The sequence below is a fragment of the Mobula hypostoma genome, unplaced genomic scaffold (assembly GCF_963921235.1).
Source record: "Mobula hypostoma unplaced genomic scaffold, sMobHyp1.1 scaffold_191, whole genome shotgun sequence".
NCBI classification, from domain to species: Eukaryota; Metazoa; Chordata; class Chondrichthyes; order Myliobatiformes; family Myliobatidae; genus Mobula; species Mobula hypostoma.
The window spans coordinates 3,844-22,206 of record NW_026948230.1 but is presented as its reverse complement, the minus strand read 5'-3'; the positions used below and the strand labels follow the sequence as shown (position 1 = coordinate 22,206).

The window sequence follows — 18,363 nt, the reverse complement described above, 5'->3', positions numbered from 1 at the left end:
TTATTCAGGGTGAGGTTGACTCTGTGTAACTGTACAGAGTCACTGTTTATTCAGGGTGAGGATCACTCACTGCGTAACTGTACAGAGTCAGTGTTTATTCAGGGTGAGGGTCACTCACTGCGTAACTGTACAGAGTCAGTGTTTATTCAGGGTGAGGGTCACTCACTGCGTAACTGTACAGAGTCACTGTTTACTCAGGGTGACGGTCACAGTGTAACTGTACAGAGTCACTGTTTATTCAGGGTAAGGGTCACTCGCTCTGTAACTGTACAGGGTCACTGTATATTCAGGGTGAGGATCACTCACTGCGTAACTGTACAGAGTCATTGTTTAATCAGGGTGCCGGTCACAGTGTAACTGTACAGAGTCACTGTTTATTCATGGTGAGGGTCAGTCGCTGTGTAACTGTACAGTGCCACTGTTTATTCAGGGTAAGGGTCATTATGTCACTGTACAGAGTCATTGTTTATTCACGGTGAGGGTCACTCTAACTGTACAGAGTCACTGTCTATTCAGGGTGAGGGTCTCTGTAACTCTACAGAGTCACTGTCTATTCAGGGTGAAGGTCACTGTGTAACTGTACAGTGTCACTCTTTATTCAGGGTGAGGTTGACTCTGTGTAACTGTACAGAGTCACTGTTTATTCAGGGTGAGGATCACTCACTGCGTAACTGTACAGAGTCAGTGTTTATTCAGGGTGAGGATCACTCACTGCGTAACTGTACAGAGTCACTGTTTATTCAGGGTGAGGATCACTCACTGCGTAATTGTACAGAGTCATTGTTTAATCAGGGTGACGGTCACAGTGTAACTGTACAGAGTCACTGTTTATTCAGGGTGAGGGTCACTCACTGTGTACCTGTACTGAGTCACTGTTTATTCAGGGTGAGAGTCCCTGTGTAACTGTACAGAGTTACTGTTTATTCAGGGTGCGGGTCACTCACTGTGTAACTGTACAGTGTCACTGTTTACTCAGGGTGAGGGTCACTCACTGTGTAAATGTACAGAGTCACTGTTTATTCAGGGTGAGGGTCACTAACTGTGTAACTGTACAGAGTCACTGTTTATTGTGGGTGAGGGTCACTCACTGTGTAACTGTACAGAGTCACTGTTTATTCAGGGTGAGGGTCACTCTGCAACTGTACAGAGTCACTTTTTATTCAGGGTGAGGATCACTCACTGTGTAACTGTACAGAGTCACTGTTTATTCAGGGTGAGGGTCACTGTGTAACTGTACAGAGTCACTGTCTATTCAGGGTGAGGGTCACTGTGTAACTGCACAGAGTCACTGTTTATTCAGGGTGAGGGTCACTCACTGTGTACCTGTACAGAGTCACTATTTATTCAGGGTGTGGGTCACTCTGTAACTGTACAGAGTCACTGTTTATTCAGAGTGAGGGTCACTAGGTGACTGTACAGAGTCACTGTTTATTCAGGGTGAAGGTCACTGTGTAACTGTACAGTGTCACTCTTTATTCAGGGTGAGGTTGACTCTGTGTAACTGTACAGAGTCACTGTTTATTCAGGGTGAGGATCACTCACTGCGTAACTGTACAGAGTCAGTGTTTATTCAGGGTGAGGATCACTCACTGCGTAACTGTACAGAGTCACTGTTTATTCAGGGTGAGGATCACTCACTGCGTAACTGTACAGAGTCACTGTTTATTCTGGGTGAGGATCACTCACTGCGTAACTGTACAGAGTCAGTGTTTATTCAGGGTGAGGGTCACTCACTGCGTAATTGTACAGAGTCATTGTTTAATCAGGGTGACGGTCACAGTGTAACTGTACAGAGTCACTGTTTATTCAGGGTGAGGGTCACTCACTGTGTACCTGTACTGAGTCACTGTTTATTCAGGGTGAGAGTCCCTGTGTAACTGTACAGAGTTACTGTTTATTCAGGGTGCGGGTCACTCACTGTGTAACTGTACAGTGTCACTGTTTACTCAGGGTGAGGGTCACTCACTGTGTAAATGTACAGAGTCACTGTTTATTCAGGGTGAGGGTCACTAACTGTGTAACTGTACAGAGTCACTGTTTATGCTGGGTGAGGGTCACTCTGCAACTGTACAGAGTCACTGTTTATTCAGGGTGAGGGTCACTCATTGTGTAACTGTATAGAGTCACTGTTTATTCAGGGTGAGGGTCACTGTGTAACTGTACAGAGTCACTATCTATTCAGGGTGAGGGTCTCTGTAACTCCACAGAGTCACTGTTTATTCAGGGTGAGGGTCACTCACTGTGTACCTGTACAGAGTCACTATTTATTCAGGGTGTGGGTCACTCTGTAACTGTACAGAGTCACTGTTTATTCAGAGTGAGGGTCACTAGGTGACTGTACAGAGTCACTGTTTATTCAGGGTGAGGGTCACTCACTGTGTAACTGTACAGAGTCACTGTTTATTCAGGGTGAGGGTCACTAGGTCACTTTACAGAGTCACTGTTTATTCAGGGTGAGGGTCACTGTGTAACTGTACAGAGTCACTATCTATTCAGGGTGAGGGTCTCTGTAACTCCACAGAGTCACTGTTTATTCAGGGTGAGTGTCACTAAGTCACTGTACAGAGTCACTGTTTATTCAGGGTGAGGGTCTCTCATTCTGTAACTGCATAGAGTCACTGTTTATTCAGGGTGAGGGTCGCTCTGTAACTGTAAAGAGTCACTGTTTATTCAGGGTGAGGGTCACTATGTCACTGTACAGACTCACTGTTTATTCAGGGTGAGGGTCACTGTGTAACTGTACAGAGTCACTATCTATTCAGGGTGAGGATCTCTGTAACTCCACAGAGTCACTGTTTATTCAGGGTGAGGGTCACTAGGTGACTGTACAGAGTCACTCTTTATTCAGAGTGAGGGTCACTGTCCCTGTACAGAGTCGCTGTTTATTCTGGGTGAAGGTCACTCACTGTGTAACTGTACAGAGTCACTGTTTATTCAGGGTGAGGGTCACTGTGTAACTGTACAGAGTCACTGTTTAATCAGGGTGACGGTCACAGTGTAACTGTACAGAGTTACTGTTTATTCAGGGTGAGGGTCACTCGCTGTGTAACTGTACAGGGTCACTGTATATTCAGGGTGAGGATCTCTCTGCAACTGTACAGAGTCATTGTTTAATCAGGGTGACGGTTACAGTGTAACTGTACAGAGTCACTGTTTATTCTGGGTGAGGATCACTCACTGTGTAACTGTACAGAGTCACTGTTTATTCAGAGTGAGGGTCACTCGGCACTGTACAGAGTCACTGTTTATTCAGAGTGAGGGTCACTCGGTCACTGTACAGAGTCACTCTTTATTCAGGGTGAGGGTCCCTGTGTAACTGGACAGAGTCACTATTTATTCAGGGTGAGGGTCACTGTGTAACTGTACAGAGTCACTGTTTATTCAGGGTGTGGGTCACTCACTGTGTCACTGTACAGAGTCACTGTTTATTCAGGGTGAGGGTCACTCACTGTGTAACTGTACAGAGTCAATGTTTATACAGGGTGAAGGTCACTGTGTAACTGTACAGAGTCACTATTTATTCAGGGTGAGGGTCACTGTGTAACTGGACAGAGTCACTGTCTATTCAGGGTGAGGGTCACTGTGTAACTGTACAGAGTCACCGTTTATTCAGGGTGATGGTCACTGTGTAACTGTACAGAGTCACTGTTTATTGAGGATGAGGTTGACTCTGTGTAACTGTACAGAGTCACTGTTTATTCAGGGTGATGGTCACTGTGTAACTGTACAGAGTCACTGTTTATTCAGGGTGAGGATCACTGTGTAACTGTACAGGGTCACTGTTTATTCAGGGTGAGGATCACTCACTGTGTAACTGTACAGAGTCACTGTTTAATCAGGGTGATGGTCACAGTGTAACTGTTGTGACGAGAATACACATAAAATTAAGATGTTTGCTGGCCTGGGTTAGCATCAGTGACATCAGCAAGTGGTCTGCCACCTGCCCTCAGGGGAAGGAGAGATAAGGAACAATGGAGCAGCGTCTGGAGATGTGTAATGAAGGGACGTGGGAGAGAGAGCTGTCTGGAGCGGCTCCCCCTTTGAACCCTGAACTGTTTGAAGTGGTGGACAGGCGATGCCACAGCAGGGGGATAAAAAGGGACAGGTTCGCTAAGGAAGACGCACACGCCACCCGAGGTAACGAGACCCTGGAAGCGGTACGCTTCTCACGAGTCGGTGAGAAGTATCAGACAACGCACAGGGTGGAAAGGTACGATCAGCGGGAACCCGTTTTGTGTCCGCCCTTGCCTGGGTGCCGGGTTCACTGCAGAGGATCGACCGCATCTGGAGGAGGGGTCACAGTCGGTGACCTCAGGTGACATCACCAAGGACCTGCCCAAAAAAAAAAGTTGCTTGTGAGCCACCTCGCCGGTCAGTGAGTGAAGCCGTGTATGAATAGTTGTTCCTGTTCTCTCTCTAACTCCCCGCACGTTGTCCATCGCCATGGCAACGATTACTGCGAACTGAACTACTAAACTGGACTGCACTTGGAGTCACTTTGAAATCTGGTCATTTATCCCGAGACAACGATAGAGCTTGATTGATGCTGTTATCTTAATTCTGTGCACATGTGTGGTTATCATTGTTGAACTGTTGCATTTATTATCCTTTCGATTACTGTGTTGCTAGTTTCTTTAATAAAACTTTCTTAGTTCTAGTACTCCAGACTCCAACTGAGTGATCCGTTTCTGCTGGTTTGGCAACCCATTACGGGGTACGTAACAGTGTACAGAGTCACTGTTTATTCAGGGTGAGGGTCACTCGCTGTGTAACTGTACAGGGTCACTGTATATTCAGGGTGAGGGTCACTCACTGTGTAACTGTACAGGGCCACTGTTTATTCAGGGTGAGGGTCACTCACTGTGTACCTGTACCGAGTCACTGTTTATTCAGGGTGAGGGTCACTGTGTAACTGTACAGAGTCACTGTTTAATCAGGGTGACGGTCACAGTGTAACTGTACAGAGTTACTGTTTATTCAGGGTGAGGGTCACTCGCTGTGTAACTGTACAGGGTCACTGTATATTCAGGGTGAGGATCTCTCTGCAACTGTACAGAGTCATTGTTTAATCAGGGTGACGGTTACAGTGTAACTGTACAGAGTCACTGTTTATTCTGGGTGAGGATCACTCACTGTGTAACTGTACAGAGTCACTGTTTATTCAGAGTGAGGGTCACTCGGCACTGTACAGAGTCACTGTTTATTCAGAGTGAGGGTCACTCGGTCACTGTACAGAGTCACTCTTTATTCAGGGTGAGGGTCCCTGTGTAACTGGACAGAGTCACTATTTATTCAGGGTGAGGGTCACTGTGTAACTGTACAGAGTCACTGTTTATTCAGGGTGTGGGTCACTCACTGTGTCACTGTACAGAGTCACTGTTTATTCAGGGTGAGGGTCACTCACTGTGTAACTGTACAGAGTCAATGTTTATACAGGGTGAAGGTCACTGTGTAACTGTACAGAGTCACTATTTATTCAGGGTGAGGGTCACTGTGTAACTGGACAGAGTCACTGTCTATTCAGGGTGAGGGTCACTGTGTAACTGTACAGAGTCACCGTTTATTCAGGGTGATGGTCACTGTGTAACTGTACAGAGTCACTGTTTATTGAGGATGAGGTTGACTCTGTGTAACTGTACAGAGTCACTGTTTATTCAGGGTGATGGTCACTGTGTAACTGTACAGAGTCACTGTTTATTCAGGGTGAGGATCACTGTGTAACTGTACAGGGTCACTGTTTATTCAGGGTGAGGATCACTCACTGTGTAACTGTACAGAGTCACTGTTTAATCAGGGTGATGGTCACAGTGTAACTGTTGTGACGAGAATACACATAAAATTAAGATGTTTGCTGGCCTGGGTTAGCATCAGTGACATCAGCAAGTGGTCTGCCACCTGCCCTCAGGGGAAGGAGAGATAAGGAACAATGGAGCAGCGTCTGGAGATGTGTAATGAAGGGACGTGGGAGAGAGAGCTGTCTGGAGCGGCTCCCCCTTTGAACCCTGAACTGTTTGAAGTGGTGGACAGGCGATGCCACAGCAGGGGGATAAAAAGGGACAGGTTCGCTAAGGAAGACGCACACGCCACCCGAGGTAACGAGACCCTGGAAGCGGTACGCTTCTCACGAGTCGGTGAGAAGTATCAGACAACGCACAGGGTGGAAAGGTACGATCAGCGGGAACCCGTTTTGTGTCCGCCCTTGCCTGGGTGCCGGGTTCACTGCAGAGGATCGACCGCATCTGGAGGAGGGGTCACAGTCGGTGACCTCAGGTGACATCACCAAGGACCTGCCCAAAAAAAAAAGTTGCTTGTGAGCCACCTCGCCGGTCAGTGAGTGAAGCCGTGTATGAATAGTTGTTCCTGTTCTCTCTCTAACTCCCCGCACGTTGTCCATCGCCATGGCAACGATTACTGCGAACTGAACTACTAAACTGGACTGAACTTGGAGTCACTTTGAAATCTGGTCATTTATCCCGAGACAACGATAGAGCTTGATTGATGCTGATATCTTAATTCTGTGCACATGTGTGGTTATCATTGTTGAACTGTTGCATTTATTATCCTTTCGATTACTGTGTTGCTTGTTTCTTTAATAAAACTTTCTTAGTTCTAGTACTCCAGACTCCAACTGAGTGATCCGTTTCTGCTGGTTTGGCAACCCATTACGGGGTACGTAACAGTGTACAGAGTCACTGTTTATTCAGGGTGAGGGTCACTCGCTGTGTAACTGTACAGGGTCACTGTATATTCAGGGTGAGGGTCACTCACTGTGTAACTGTACAGGGCCACTGTTTATTCAGGGTGAGGGTCACTCACTGTGTACCTGTACCGAGTCACTGTTTATTCAGGGTGAGGGTCACTGTGTAACTGTACAGAGTCACTGTTTATTCAGGGTAAGGGTCACTATGTCACTGTACAGATTCATTGTTTATTCAAGGTGAGGGTCACTTACTGTGTCTCTGTACAGAGTCACTGTTTATTCAGGGTGAGGATCACTGTCCCTGTACAGAGTCGCTGTTTATTCAGGGTGAGGGTCACTCTGCAACTGTACAGAGTCACTGTTTATTCAGGGTGAGGGTCACTCTGTAACTGTAAAGAGTCACTGTTTATTCAGGGTGAGGGTCATTATGTCACTGTACAGAGTCACTGTTTATTCAGGGTGAGGGTCACTCGCTGTGTAACTGTACAGGGTCACTGTATATTCAGGGTGAGGATCACTCACTGTGCAACTGTACAGAGTCATTGTTTAATCAGGGTGACGGTCACAGTGTAACTGTACAGAGTCACTGTTTATTCTGGGTGAGGGTCACTCGCTGTGTATCTGTAGAGAGTCACTGTTTATTCAGGGTGAGGGTCACTGTGTAACTGTACAGAGTCACTGTTTATTCAGTGTAAGGGTCACTATGTCACTGTACAGAGTCATTGTTTATTCAAGGTGAGGGTCACTTACTGTGTCTCTGTACAGAGTCACTGTTTATTCAGGGTGAGGGTCACTGTCACTGTACAGAGTCGCTGTTTATTCTGGGTGAGGGTCACTCACGGTGTAACTGTACAGAGTCACTGTTTATTCAGGGTGAGGGTCACTCACTGTGTAACTGTAGAGAGTCACTGTTTATTCAGGGTGAGGGTCACTCTGCAACTGTACAGAGTCACTGTTTATTCAGGGTGAGTGTCACTAAGTCACTGTACAGAGTCACTGTTTATTCAGGGTGTGGGTCTCTCATTCTGTAACTGCATAGAGTCGCTGTTTATTCAGGGTGAGGGTCACTCTGTAACTGTAAAGAGTCACTGTTTATTCAGGGTGAGGGTCACTATGTCACTGTACAGAGTCACTGTTTATTCAGGGTGAGGGTCACTGTGTAACTCTGTGGAGTCACTATCTATTCAGGGTGAGGGTCTCTGTAACTCCACAGAGTCACTGTTTATTCAGGGTGATGGTCACTGTGTAACTGTACAGAGTCACTGTTTATTCAGGGTGAGGGTCACTCACTGTGTACCTGTACAGAGTCACTGTTTATTCAGCGTGTGGGTCACTGTGTAACTGTACAGAGTCACTGTTTATTCAGAGTGAGGGTCACTAGGTCACTGTACAGAGTCACTGTTTATTCAGGGTGAGGGTCACTGTGTAACTGTACAGAGTCACTGTTTATTCAGGGTGAGGGTCACTCACTGTGTCACTGTACAGAGTCAATGTTTATACAGGGTGAAGGTCACTGTGTAACTGTACAGAGTCACTGTTTATTCAGAGTGAGGGTCACTAGGTCACTGTACAGAGTCACTGTTTATTCAGGGTGAGGGTCACAGTGTAACTGGACAGAGTCACTGTCTATTCAGGGTGAGGGTCACTGTGCAACTGTACAGAGTCACCGTTTATTCAGGGTGAGGGCCACTCGCTGTGTAACTGTACAGGATCAGTGTATATTCAGGGTGAGGGTCACTCACTGTGTACCTGTACCGAGTCACTGTTTATTCAGGGTGAGGGTCACTGTGTAACTGTACAGAGTCACTGTTTATTCAGGGTAAGGGTCACTATGTCACTGTACAGATTCATTGTTTATTCAAGGTGAGGGTCACTCACTGTGTAATTGTACAGAGTCACTGATTATTCAGGGTGAGGGTCACTGTGTAACTGTACAGAGTCACTGTTTATTCAGGGTGAGGGTCACTCGCTGTGTAAATGTACAGGGTCACTGTATATTCAGGGTGTGGGTCACTCACTGTGTAACTTTTCAGGGTCACTGTGTATTCAGGGTGAGGGTCACTGTGTAACTGTACAGGGCCACTGTTTATTCAGGGTGAGGGTCACTCACTGTCTACCTGTACAGAGTCACTGTTTATTCAAGGTGAGGGTCACAGTGTAACTGTACAGAGTCACTGTTTATTCTGGGTGAGGGTCACTCACTGTGTAACCTTACAGAGTCACTGTTTATTCAGGGTGAGTGTCACTCTGTAACTGTACAACGTCATTGTTTATTCAGGGTGAGGATCACTGTGTAACTGTACAGAGTCACTGTGTATTCAGGGTGAGGGTCACTCACTGTGTAACTGTACAGAGTCACTGTTTTTTACAGGATGAAGTTCACTGTGTCACTGTACAGAGTCACTGTTTATTCAGTGTGAGGGTGACTGTGTTACTGTACAGAGTCACTGTTTATTCACTGTGAGGGTCACTGTGGAACTGTACAGAGTCACTGTTTATTCAGGTTGAGTGTCACTGTGTAAATGTACAGAGTCACTGTTTTTTCAGGGTGAGGGTCACTGTGTAACTGTACAGGGTCGCTGTTTATTCAGGGTGAGGGTCACTGTGTAACTGTACAGAGTCACTGTTTATTCAGGGTGAGGGTCACTGCGTAACTGTACAGAGTCACTGTTTAATCAGGGTGACGGTCACAGTGTAACTGTACAGAGTCACTGTTTATTCAGGATGAGGGTCACTCGCTGTGTAACTGTACAGGGTCACTGTATATTCCGGGTGAGGATCACTCACTGCGCAACTGTACAGAGTCATTGTTTAATCAGGGTGACGGTCACAGTGTAACTGTACAGAGTCACTGTTTATTCAGTGTAAGGGTCACTATGTCACTGTACAGAGTCATTGTTTATGCAAGGTGAGGGTCACTTACTGTGTCTCTGTACAGAGTCACTGTTTATTCAGGGTGAGGGTCACTGTGTAACTGTACAGAGTCACTGTTTATTCAGTGTAAGGGTCACTATGTCACTGTACAGAGTCATTGTTTATGCAAGGTGAGGGTCACTTACTGTGTCTCTGTACACAGTCACTGTTTATTCAGGGTGAGGGTCACTGTCACTGTACAGAGTCGCTGTTTATTCTGGGTGAGGGTCACTCACGGTGTAACTGTACAGACTCACTGTTTATTCAGGGTGAGGGTCACTCTGCAACTGTACAGAGTCACTGTTTATTCAGGGTGAGGGTATCTCATTGTGTAACTGTATAGAGTCACTGTTTATTCAGGGTGAGGGTCACTCTGTAACTGTAAAGAGTCACTGTTTATTCAGGGTGAGGGTCACTATGTCACTGTACAGAGTCACTGTTTATTCAGTGTGAGGGTCACTCACTGTGTAAATCTACAGAGTCACTGTTTATTCAGGGTGAGGGTCACTCACTGTGTAACTGTAGAGAGTCACTGTTTATTCAGGGTGAGGGTCACTCTGCAACTGTACAGAGTCACTGTTTATTCAGGGTGAGTGTCACTAAGTCACTGTACAGAGTCACTGTTTATTCAGGGTGAGGGTCTCTCATTCTGTAACTGCATAGAGTCACTGTTTATTCAGGGTGAGGGTCACTCTGTAACTGTAAAGAGTCACTGTTTATTCAGGGTGAGGGTCACTATGTCACTGTACAGAGTCACTGTTTATTCAGGGTGAGGGTCACTGTGTAACTGTACAGAGTCACTATCTATTCAGGGTGAGGGTCTCTGTAACTCCACAGAGTCACTGTTTATTCAGGGTGAGGGTCACTAGGTGACTGTACAGAGTCACTGTTTATTCAGAGTGAGGGTCACTGTCCCTGTACAGAGTCGCTGTTTATTCTGGGTGAGGGTCACTCACTGTGTAACTGTACAGAGTCACTGTTTATTCAGGGTGAGGGTCACTGTGTAACTGTACAGAGTCACTGTTTAATCAGGGTGACGGTCACAGTGTAACTGTACAGAGTTACTGTTTATTCAGGGTGAGGGTCACTCGTTGTGTAACTGTACAGGGTCACTGTATATTCAGGGTGAGGATCACTCACTGTGCAACTGTACAGAGTCATTGTTTAATCAGGGTGACGGTCACAGTGTAACTGTACAGAGTCACTGTTTATTCTGGGTGAGGATCACTCACTGTGTAACTGTACAGAGTCACTGTTTATTCAGAGTGAGGGTCACTCGGCACTGTACAGAGTCACTGTTTATTCAGAGTGAGGGTCACTCGGTCACTGTACAGAGTCACTGTTTATTCAGGGTGAGGGTCCCTGTGTAACTGGACAGAGTCACTATTTATTCAGGGTGAGGGTCACTGTGTAACTGTACAGAGTCACTGTTTATTCAGGGTGAGGGTCACTCACTGTGTAACTGTACAGAGTCACTGTTTATTCAGGGTGAGTATCACTCACTGTGTAACTGTACAAAGTCACTGTTTATTCAGGGTGAGGATCACTCACTGTGTCACTGTACAGAGTCACTGTTTATTCAGTGTGAGGGTCACTGTCACTGTACAGAGTCACTGTTTATTCTGGGTGAGGTTCAGTCATTGTGTAACTGTACAGAGTCACTGTTTATTCAGGGTGAGGGTCACTCACTCTGTAACTTTGCAGAGTCAATGTTTGTTCAGGGTGATGGTCACTGTGTAACTGTACAGAGTCACTGTTTATTCAGGGTGAGGTTCACTGTGTCACTGTACAGAGTCACTGTTTATTCAGGGTGATGGTCACTGTGTCACTGTACAGAGTCACTGTTTATTCAGGATGAGGGTCACAGTGTAACTGTACAGATTCACTGTTTATTCAGGGTGAGGGTCACGGTGTAGCTGAACAGAGTCACTGTTTATTCAGGGTGAGGGTCACTCACTATGTAACTGTACCGAGTCACTGTTTATTCAGGGTGAGGGTCACTGTGTAACTGTACAGAGTAACTGTTTATTCAGGGTGATGGTCACTGTGTATCTCTTTGCAGTTGCCGCTTATTCAGGATATGGGACCTTCTGTGCTTTTGTGCTTGCCAGTGAATGCTCCTCACCCTTACCCCAGCCACTCTCTTTCTCCTTCCACCCACTTCTCGCAGATGCTGTCTAACTTGCTGATCCTCGTCTGCACCAACATTGTCGGCGTGTGCACACAGTACCCTGTCGAGGTGTCGCAGAGGCAGGCGTTCTGTGAGAGCAGGTCGTGTATTCAAGCACGCCTGCACTCCCAGCATGAGAACCAGCAGCAGGTATGTGAGCTTTCCATCCAATTTCTTCCGACCCTTGCTTCCCCCATCAGCTCCCTCCTCCTCCAGCCCACTTGCTGTGCTTCAACTCCGCACAGCCACTGTCCTTGGAGGAAGGGGTCTTTTCTCCACCCCATCTACTCTTAGGATGACCACCTCCCCACTTCTGTCCAGTTCCCCATCCCCCCACTGCTCTCCAACCCTATGGGGAAGAGTGTGTTTGGAATTGGTTGTGGTCCTGCCTCCTGTCTGTACCCCATGGTACTTTCTGCCCCCATCTGCATTGATGTTTGTGGAACCAAATGTAAGGGTCTCAGGATACTGCGGTGAGCGGATCACCCTCTAACACCCTTAAATCTCGCCACACTCTGCAGGTTAGGAGTGTGATAGAACACTCCCCACTTTCCCGGGTGGAGTTAGTCCATGTATTCCACATCCACCACATTACCTCTCCACCGTTTATAGGTCAGGAGTGTGATGGAACACTCCCCACTCGCCTGGATGAACGGGCTCCAACAATTTTCGAGGAGCTCAACAACAGCTGGGAAAAAGCATCCCACTCAAACGGGCACTCACAGGCACTCAGTGCACTATCTCCAAACCTGTGGTCACCTCACCAAGGCTATTCTGATGACCCCTCCCAAGCCCCATATACCTCTCCCCAGGTGTGATTATGAGGGGAACAAATCCCCACCACCACCACCAACACTGTCCTGAATACTTCGAATGTCCCTTCACCATCTGAATCCAGGGATGTCTGTCGATGACAGCACTGTAGGAGCGTCCTCACCACGTAGACTGTTGGGGTTCAAGGAGATGGCTGATCTTCCCCACTTTCCTGATGGTTATATGGAAGGGAGTAAATACCACACTTGGTAGCAACTGGCCAGGGTCAGGGGAAGGTGACGCGTTCAGAGGGATCAGGCTGTGGGAGTGGGTCAGGGAACGATTCATGTTTGGCTTGGGGTGGGACCGGACGTCTGGGCTGAGACACAACTGACCTGGTGTTGGGAACCAGTCACCTGGATTGGGAGACGTCTGACTTGGCCCCTTCTGTCTCGGCCCTGCAGGAACGCCTCCTCCTCTCCATTCTGCCCCGACACGTTGCAATGGAGATGAAGGCCGATATCAGCAGCAAGAAGGAGAACATGATGTTCCACAAGATTTACATCCAGAAGCATGACAACGTCAGGTTGGCCCCGTCCCCAGGCCCCTCTCCCTTTCTCCCTGTCTCGTTCACTCTCCTCCTCCATCACACTCCTCCCTGCCTCTTTCCCCCACTGTTCACCAACTCCACTGCCAACGTACCTGTTCAGTATTCCCACCTTATTGTTTCCATCTGTTTTCACCGGGGTATAACTACATGGTCTTCCTCCTTCCCATCCTGTGGCCTGTGGTCCCAACCTTGCCTGCATTGCATTCCAAGCTGTGGGGCTGGGGAGGGGCGAGGGGTAGGCATGGGCTGGAATTGGCATTGGGACATCCCCGGCTCCCTGTCAGTCGCCCACATTTCGAACCTGTGGTTGAGGTGGGAGGAGGGGGAGTGGGGAGGGGAGAACTGGCACTGGCATCAGGACCTGACTGACCTTCCCCCCCCCCCCCCACAGCATCCTGTTTGCTGACATCGAGGGCTTCACCAGACTGGCCTCCCAGTGCACAGCTCAGGAGCTGGTCATGACCCTCAATGAGCTCTTCGCCCGCTTTGATAAGCTGGCAACTGTGAGTATAGTGGCGAGGGGAGAGTGGGAACGTGGGTAGGGAGAGGCTGGTACCTCGCGGGACAGTGGGTTCAATCCTCTCACCTCTGGCACTCTCTCTCTGTCTATGTGGAGTCTGCACGTTCTCGCTGTGATCTCGGGGATCTCCTTCCACCTCCCGACAACGTGAGGTTGTGGGGAGGGGGAGGGGGTGTTAATCGGACACTGTGAACTCCCCCATCTGCAGGTGTGTGTTTGGGTGAGGGGTAGGCATCCACTCTCTGCCCACCCTGATTAGTCCCCTTCCCTCCAGCCCCTCTATCCCTCCCTCCTCTATTGTCACGTATACAAGTCCCTGTGTGCACGGGCTGACAGGAAAATTTGCTTCCAGCAGCATCACAGGCACACAGCATCACATTAGTGGCACTCACAAGGAAAATATTAAGTTGCAAACAATTTTTACAAAGATAAACAACAAATGAAACAAAAACCAAGTCCATCATAGTGCAGAGTGGTCACGGTGTTACTGTACTGAGGTGGTGATCAGGGTTGTGCTGGTTGGTTCAGGAACTGAATGACTGAAGGGAAGTAGCTGTTCCTGAACCTGGTGATGTGGGACTTCAGGCTTCTGTACCTCCTGCCCGATGGGAGCTGTGAGAAGATGGGATGGCCCGGATGGTGGGGATCTCTGATGATGGACGTTGCCCTCCTGAGGCAGCACCTCCTGTAGATACCTACCCATGGCGGGGAGGGAGGGATGTGTCCGTGATGTATTGGGCTGAGTCCACGACTCTCTTCAGCTTCTTACATTCCTGTCATTCAAATTGCCTCATCAGACTGTGATACAAACAGTCCTACCCTCCTGCCCATTGGGTTGTAAGCCCCTCTCTCCACGCCCCCTCTAATCCTTCTCCTTGCCTCCTGCCCTTCAGGAGAACCACTGTCTGAGGATTAAGATTTTGGGTGACTGTTACTACTGTGTGTCTGGGCTCCCTGAAGCTCGAGCCGATCATGCTCACTGCTGTGTGGAGATGGGGATGGACATGATTGAGGCCATATCGTGAGTACAACCAGTGTGGGCATGGCCCAGGGGTCAGTGACAGTTTGCGTTGTCTGTGAATGTGTTGTCTATCTGTGTGTGAGTGTGTGTGTGTGTGTGTGTGTGTGTGTGTGTGGTCTGTGTGATTTCCTCTGTCTGCCTGTGTGTCTGTGCTTGTGTTTCATTTCTGTGTGTGTGTGTGTATAAAAACACATATCCATATTGCAACGCTCCCTCCTCGCTGCCCCTCCCACTGCACTGATGGTGGGAAGGTGTACAAAGACTGGAGGTTTAGGGATGTGTGTGAGTGTGTGAGTGTGTGTGTGTGTGTGTGGTCTGTGTGATTTCCTCTGTCTGCCTGTGTTTCATTTCTCTGTGTGTGTGTGTATAAAAACACATATCCACATTGCAATGCTCCCTCCTTGCTGCCCCTCCCACTGCACTGATGGTGGGAAGGTGTACAAAGACTGGAGGTTTAGGGATGTGTGTGAGTGTGTGAGTGTGTGTGTGTGTGTGTGGTCTGTGTGATTTCCTCTGTCTGCCTGTGTTTCATTTCTCTGTGTGTGTGTGTATAAAAACACATATCCATATTGCAACACTCCCTCCTTGCTGCCCCTCCCACTGCACTGATGGTGGGAAGGTGTACAAAGACTGGAGGTTTAGGGATGTGTGTGAGTGTGTGAGTGTGTGTGTGTGTGTGTGGTCTGTGTGATTTCCTCTGTCTGCCTGTGTTTCATTTCTCTGTGTGTGTGTGTATAAAAACACATATCCACATTGCAATGCTCCCTCCTCGCTGCCCCTCCCACCGCACTGATGGTGGGAAGGTGTACAAAGACTGGCGGTTTAGGGATGTGTGTGTGTGTAAGTAAGTGTAAGTGTGAGTTGGGATTATGTGTGCAGACCCTGAGCACAAGGTTCCCGGCTTTCCCACAAAACTGCAGGAAATCCAGCCCCAGATCTCCGGAATTCTGCAGGTGCTGGAAATTCAAGCAACACACATCAAAGTTGCTGGTGAACGCAGCAGGCCAGGCAGCATCGCTAGGAAGAGGTACAGTCGACGTTTCGGGCCGAGACCCTTCGTCAAGACGAACTGAAGGAAGAGCTAGTAAGAAATATGTCTCTTCCTTCAGTTAGTCCTGACGAAGGGTCTCGGCCCGAAACGTCGACTGTACCTCTTCCTAAAGATGCTGCCTGGCCTGCTGGATCTCTGGAGACAGTGTGGAATCTCCAACTGGGAACTGAGTGGGGAGGTAGAAAAAGGAGAGATGGTGGGAGAGAGATATGGACAAGGGGAGAGAGGGAGGAACGGGACAAGGTATGGTGAAACTGGAGGGGAGAGCAGGGGACGGAGAGATGGCGAAGCAGGGCTTGGAGAGAGAGGGAAGGAGAATGGATGGAGAAACTGAGTGAGTGGGAGGGTCTGAGAGGAAAGCTGGGTGCAACAGTGGTGGTGGGCGAGAGAAAAGGAGTGCTGGAGGGTAGGAGAGTGGTAAGAAGGGATGGAGAGAGAGAGAGGAAAGGTAGAGTGAGAGAGCTCAAGGGTGGGAGATGGAAGAGGGGATGGAAACAGAGGGAGGAGGGAGACAGACGGAGAAAGCAGGGAGAAAGACTGGTGGCGAACAGGGTTTGGGGAGTGGAAGAGGGATAGTTAGAGAGTTTGGTGAAGAAAGGGAGGAAGGGCAAAGATAGAGAGGGTGGAAGGGAACGGAAGAGGGAGTGAGAAAGAGAGAGGGAGACGAGAGAATTGGAGAGAGTTGCAGGAGAGCGGGTTGGGAAGGGAAGAGGAATGCCAGGCAGGGGGAGGAGAGGGGCAGTGGGAATTGCAATCAAGGTAGCCCCATGCCAGCGGGGAGAGAAATGGGTGAGACAGTCCCCAACCCACCGAACCTTCTGCCTCTTTCACAGGCTGGTGCGGGAGGTCACGGGAGTCAATGTCAACATGCGTGTGGGGATCCACAGTGGAAGGGTTCACTGCGGAGTCCTGGGGCTCCGCAAGTGGCAATTCGATGTCTGGTCCAACGATGTCACACTTGCCAATCAGATGGAAGCAGGGGGCAAAGCAGGGTAAGTCATGGAGATGCACAGGGGGAGATCTCCCTATCCCTGGGTCAGACCCACATCAGGAGCACCGTGCACAGATCCCGTCTCCCTATCCCTGGGCCAGACACACACCGGGAGCACCGTGCACAGATCCCGTCTCCCTATCCCTGGGCCAGACGAAAACCAGGAGAACCGTGCACAGTTCCAGTCTCCCTGTCCCTGGGTTCAGACCCACACTGGGAACACCGTGCACAGTTGCCATCTCCCTATCCCTGGATCAGTCCCACACCGGGAGCACCGTGCACAGTTCCTGTCACCATACACCTGGGTCAGACCCAGACCAGGAGTACCGTGCACAGTTCCCATCTCCCTATCCCTGGGTCAGACCCACACCGGGAGCACCGTGCACAGTTCCCATCTCCCTATCCCTGGGTCAGAGCCACAGCAGGATCACAATGCACATTTCCCATCTCCCTATCCCTGGCTCAGACCCACACCGGAAGCACCGCGCACAGTTGCCATCTCCCTATCACTGGGTCAGACCCACACCGGGAGCACCGTGCACAGTTCCCATCTCCCTATTCCTGGTCCAGACCCACACCGGGAGCACCGTGCACAGTTCCCATCTTCCCTATCCCTGGGTCAGACACACACCGGGAGCACCTTGCACAGTTCCCATCTCCCTATCCCTGGGTCAGACTCACACCAGGAGTACTATGCACAGTTCCCGTCTCCCTCTCCCTGGGCCAGAACCCACACCGGGAGCACCGTGCACAGTTCCCGTCTCCCTATCACTGGGCCAGAACCCACACCGGGAGTACTGTACACAGTTCCCATCTCACTGTCCCTGGGTCAGACCCACACCGGGAACACAGTGCACAGTTGCCATCTCCCTATCCCTGGATCAGTCCCACACCGGGAGCACCGTGCACAGTTCCCATCTTCCCTATCCCTGGGTCAGACGGACACCGGGAGTACTGTGCACATTTCCCGTATCTCTATCTCTGGGTCAGACCCACACCAGGAGCACCGTGCACAGTTCCCATCTCCCTATCGCTGGGTCAGACCCACACCGGGAGCACCGTGCACAGTTCCCATCTCTCTCTCCCTGGGTCAGACCCACACCAGGAGCACCGTGCACAGGGTGAGATCTCTCTATCCCTGGGTCAGACCCAGACCAGGAGCACCGTGCACAGTTCCCGTCTCCCTATACCTGGGTCAGACTCACACCGGGAGCACCGTGCAGAGTTCCAGTATCCCTACTCCTGGGTCAGACCCACACCAGGAGCACTGTGCACATTTCCCATCTCACTATCCCTGCATCAGACTCACACCGGGAGCACCATGCACAGTTCCCGTCTCCCTATCCCTGGGTCAGAGCCACAGCAGGATCACCGTGCACAGTTCCCATCTCCCTATCACTGGTCCAGACCCACACCGGGAGCACCGTGCACAGTTCCCATCTTCCCTATCCCTCTGTCAGACCCATAACAGGAGCACCGTGTACAGGGTGAGATCTCCCTATCCCTGGGTCTGACCCACATCAGGAGCACCGTGCACAGTTCCCGTCTCCCTATCCCTGGGTCAGACCCACACTGGGAGCACCGTGCACAGGGTGAGATCTCCCTATCCCTGTGTCCGACCCACAACGGGAGCA

At 49.5% G+C, this 18,363-nt stretch overlaps 1 protein-coding gene across 1 annotated transcript in view; it reads left to right on the top strand.

Moving 5' to 3' along the window:
• LOC134342046 (adenylate cyclase type 5-like) overlaps positions 1–17,714 on the top strand; it is a gene marked incomplete at its 3' end in the record, with an annotated part of 80,288 nt that extends 62,574 nt beyond the window's left edge. The window contains exons 3-8 of the mRNA XM_063039985.1: positions 11,784–11,933; positions 13,001–13,122; positions 13,538–13,649; positions 14,560–14,687; positions 16,572–16,730; positions 17,682–17,714. Of these exons, the coding sequence (XP_062896055.1) occupies positions 11,784–11,933; positions 13,001–13,122; positions 13,538–13,649; positions 14,560–14,687; positions 16,572–16,730; positions 17,682–17,714 (704 nt within the window). The remainder of the gene's footprint in view (positions 1–11,783; positions 11,934–13,000; positions 13,123–13,537; positions 13,650–14,559; positions 14,688–16,571; positions 16,731–17,681) is intronic.
• Between the last annotated feature and the right edge of the window lie 649 nt (positions 17,715–18,363).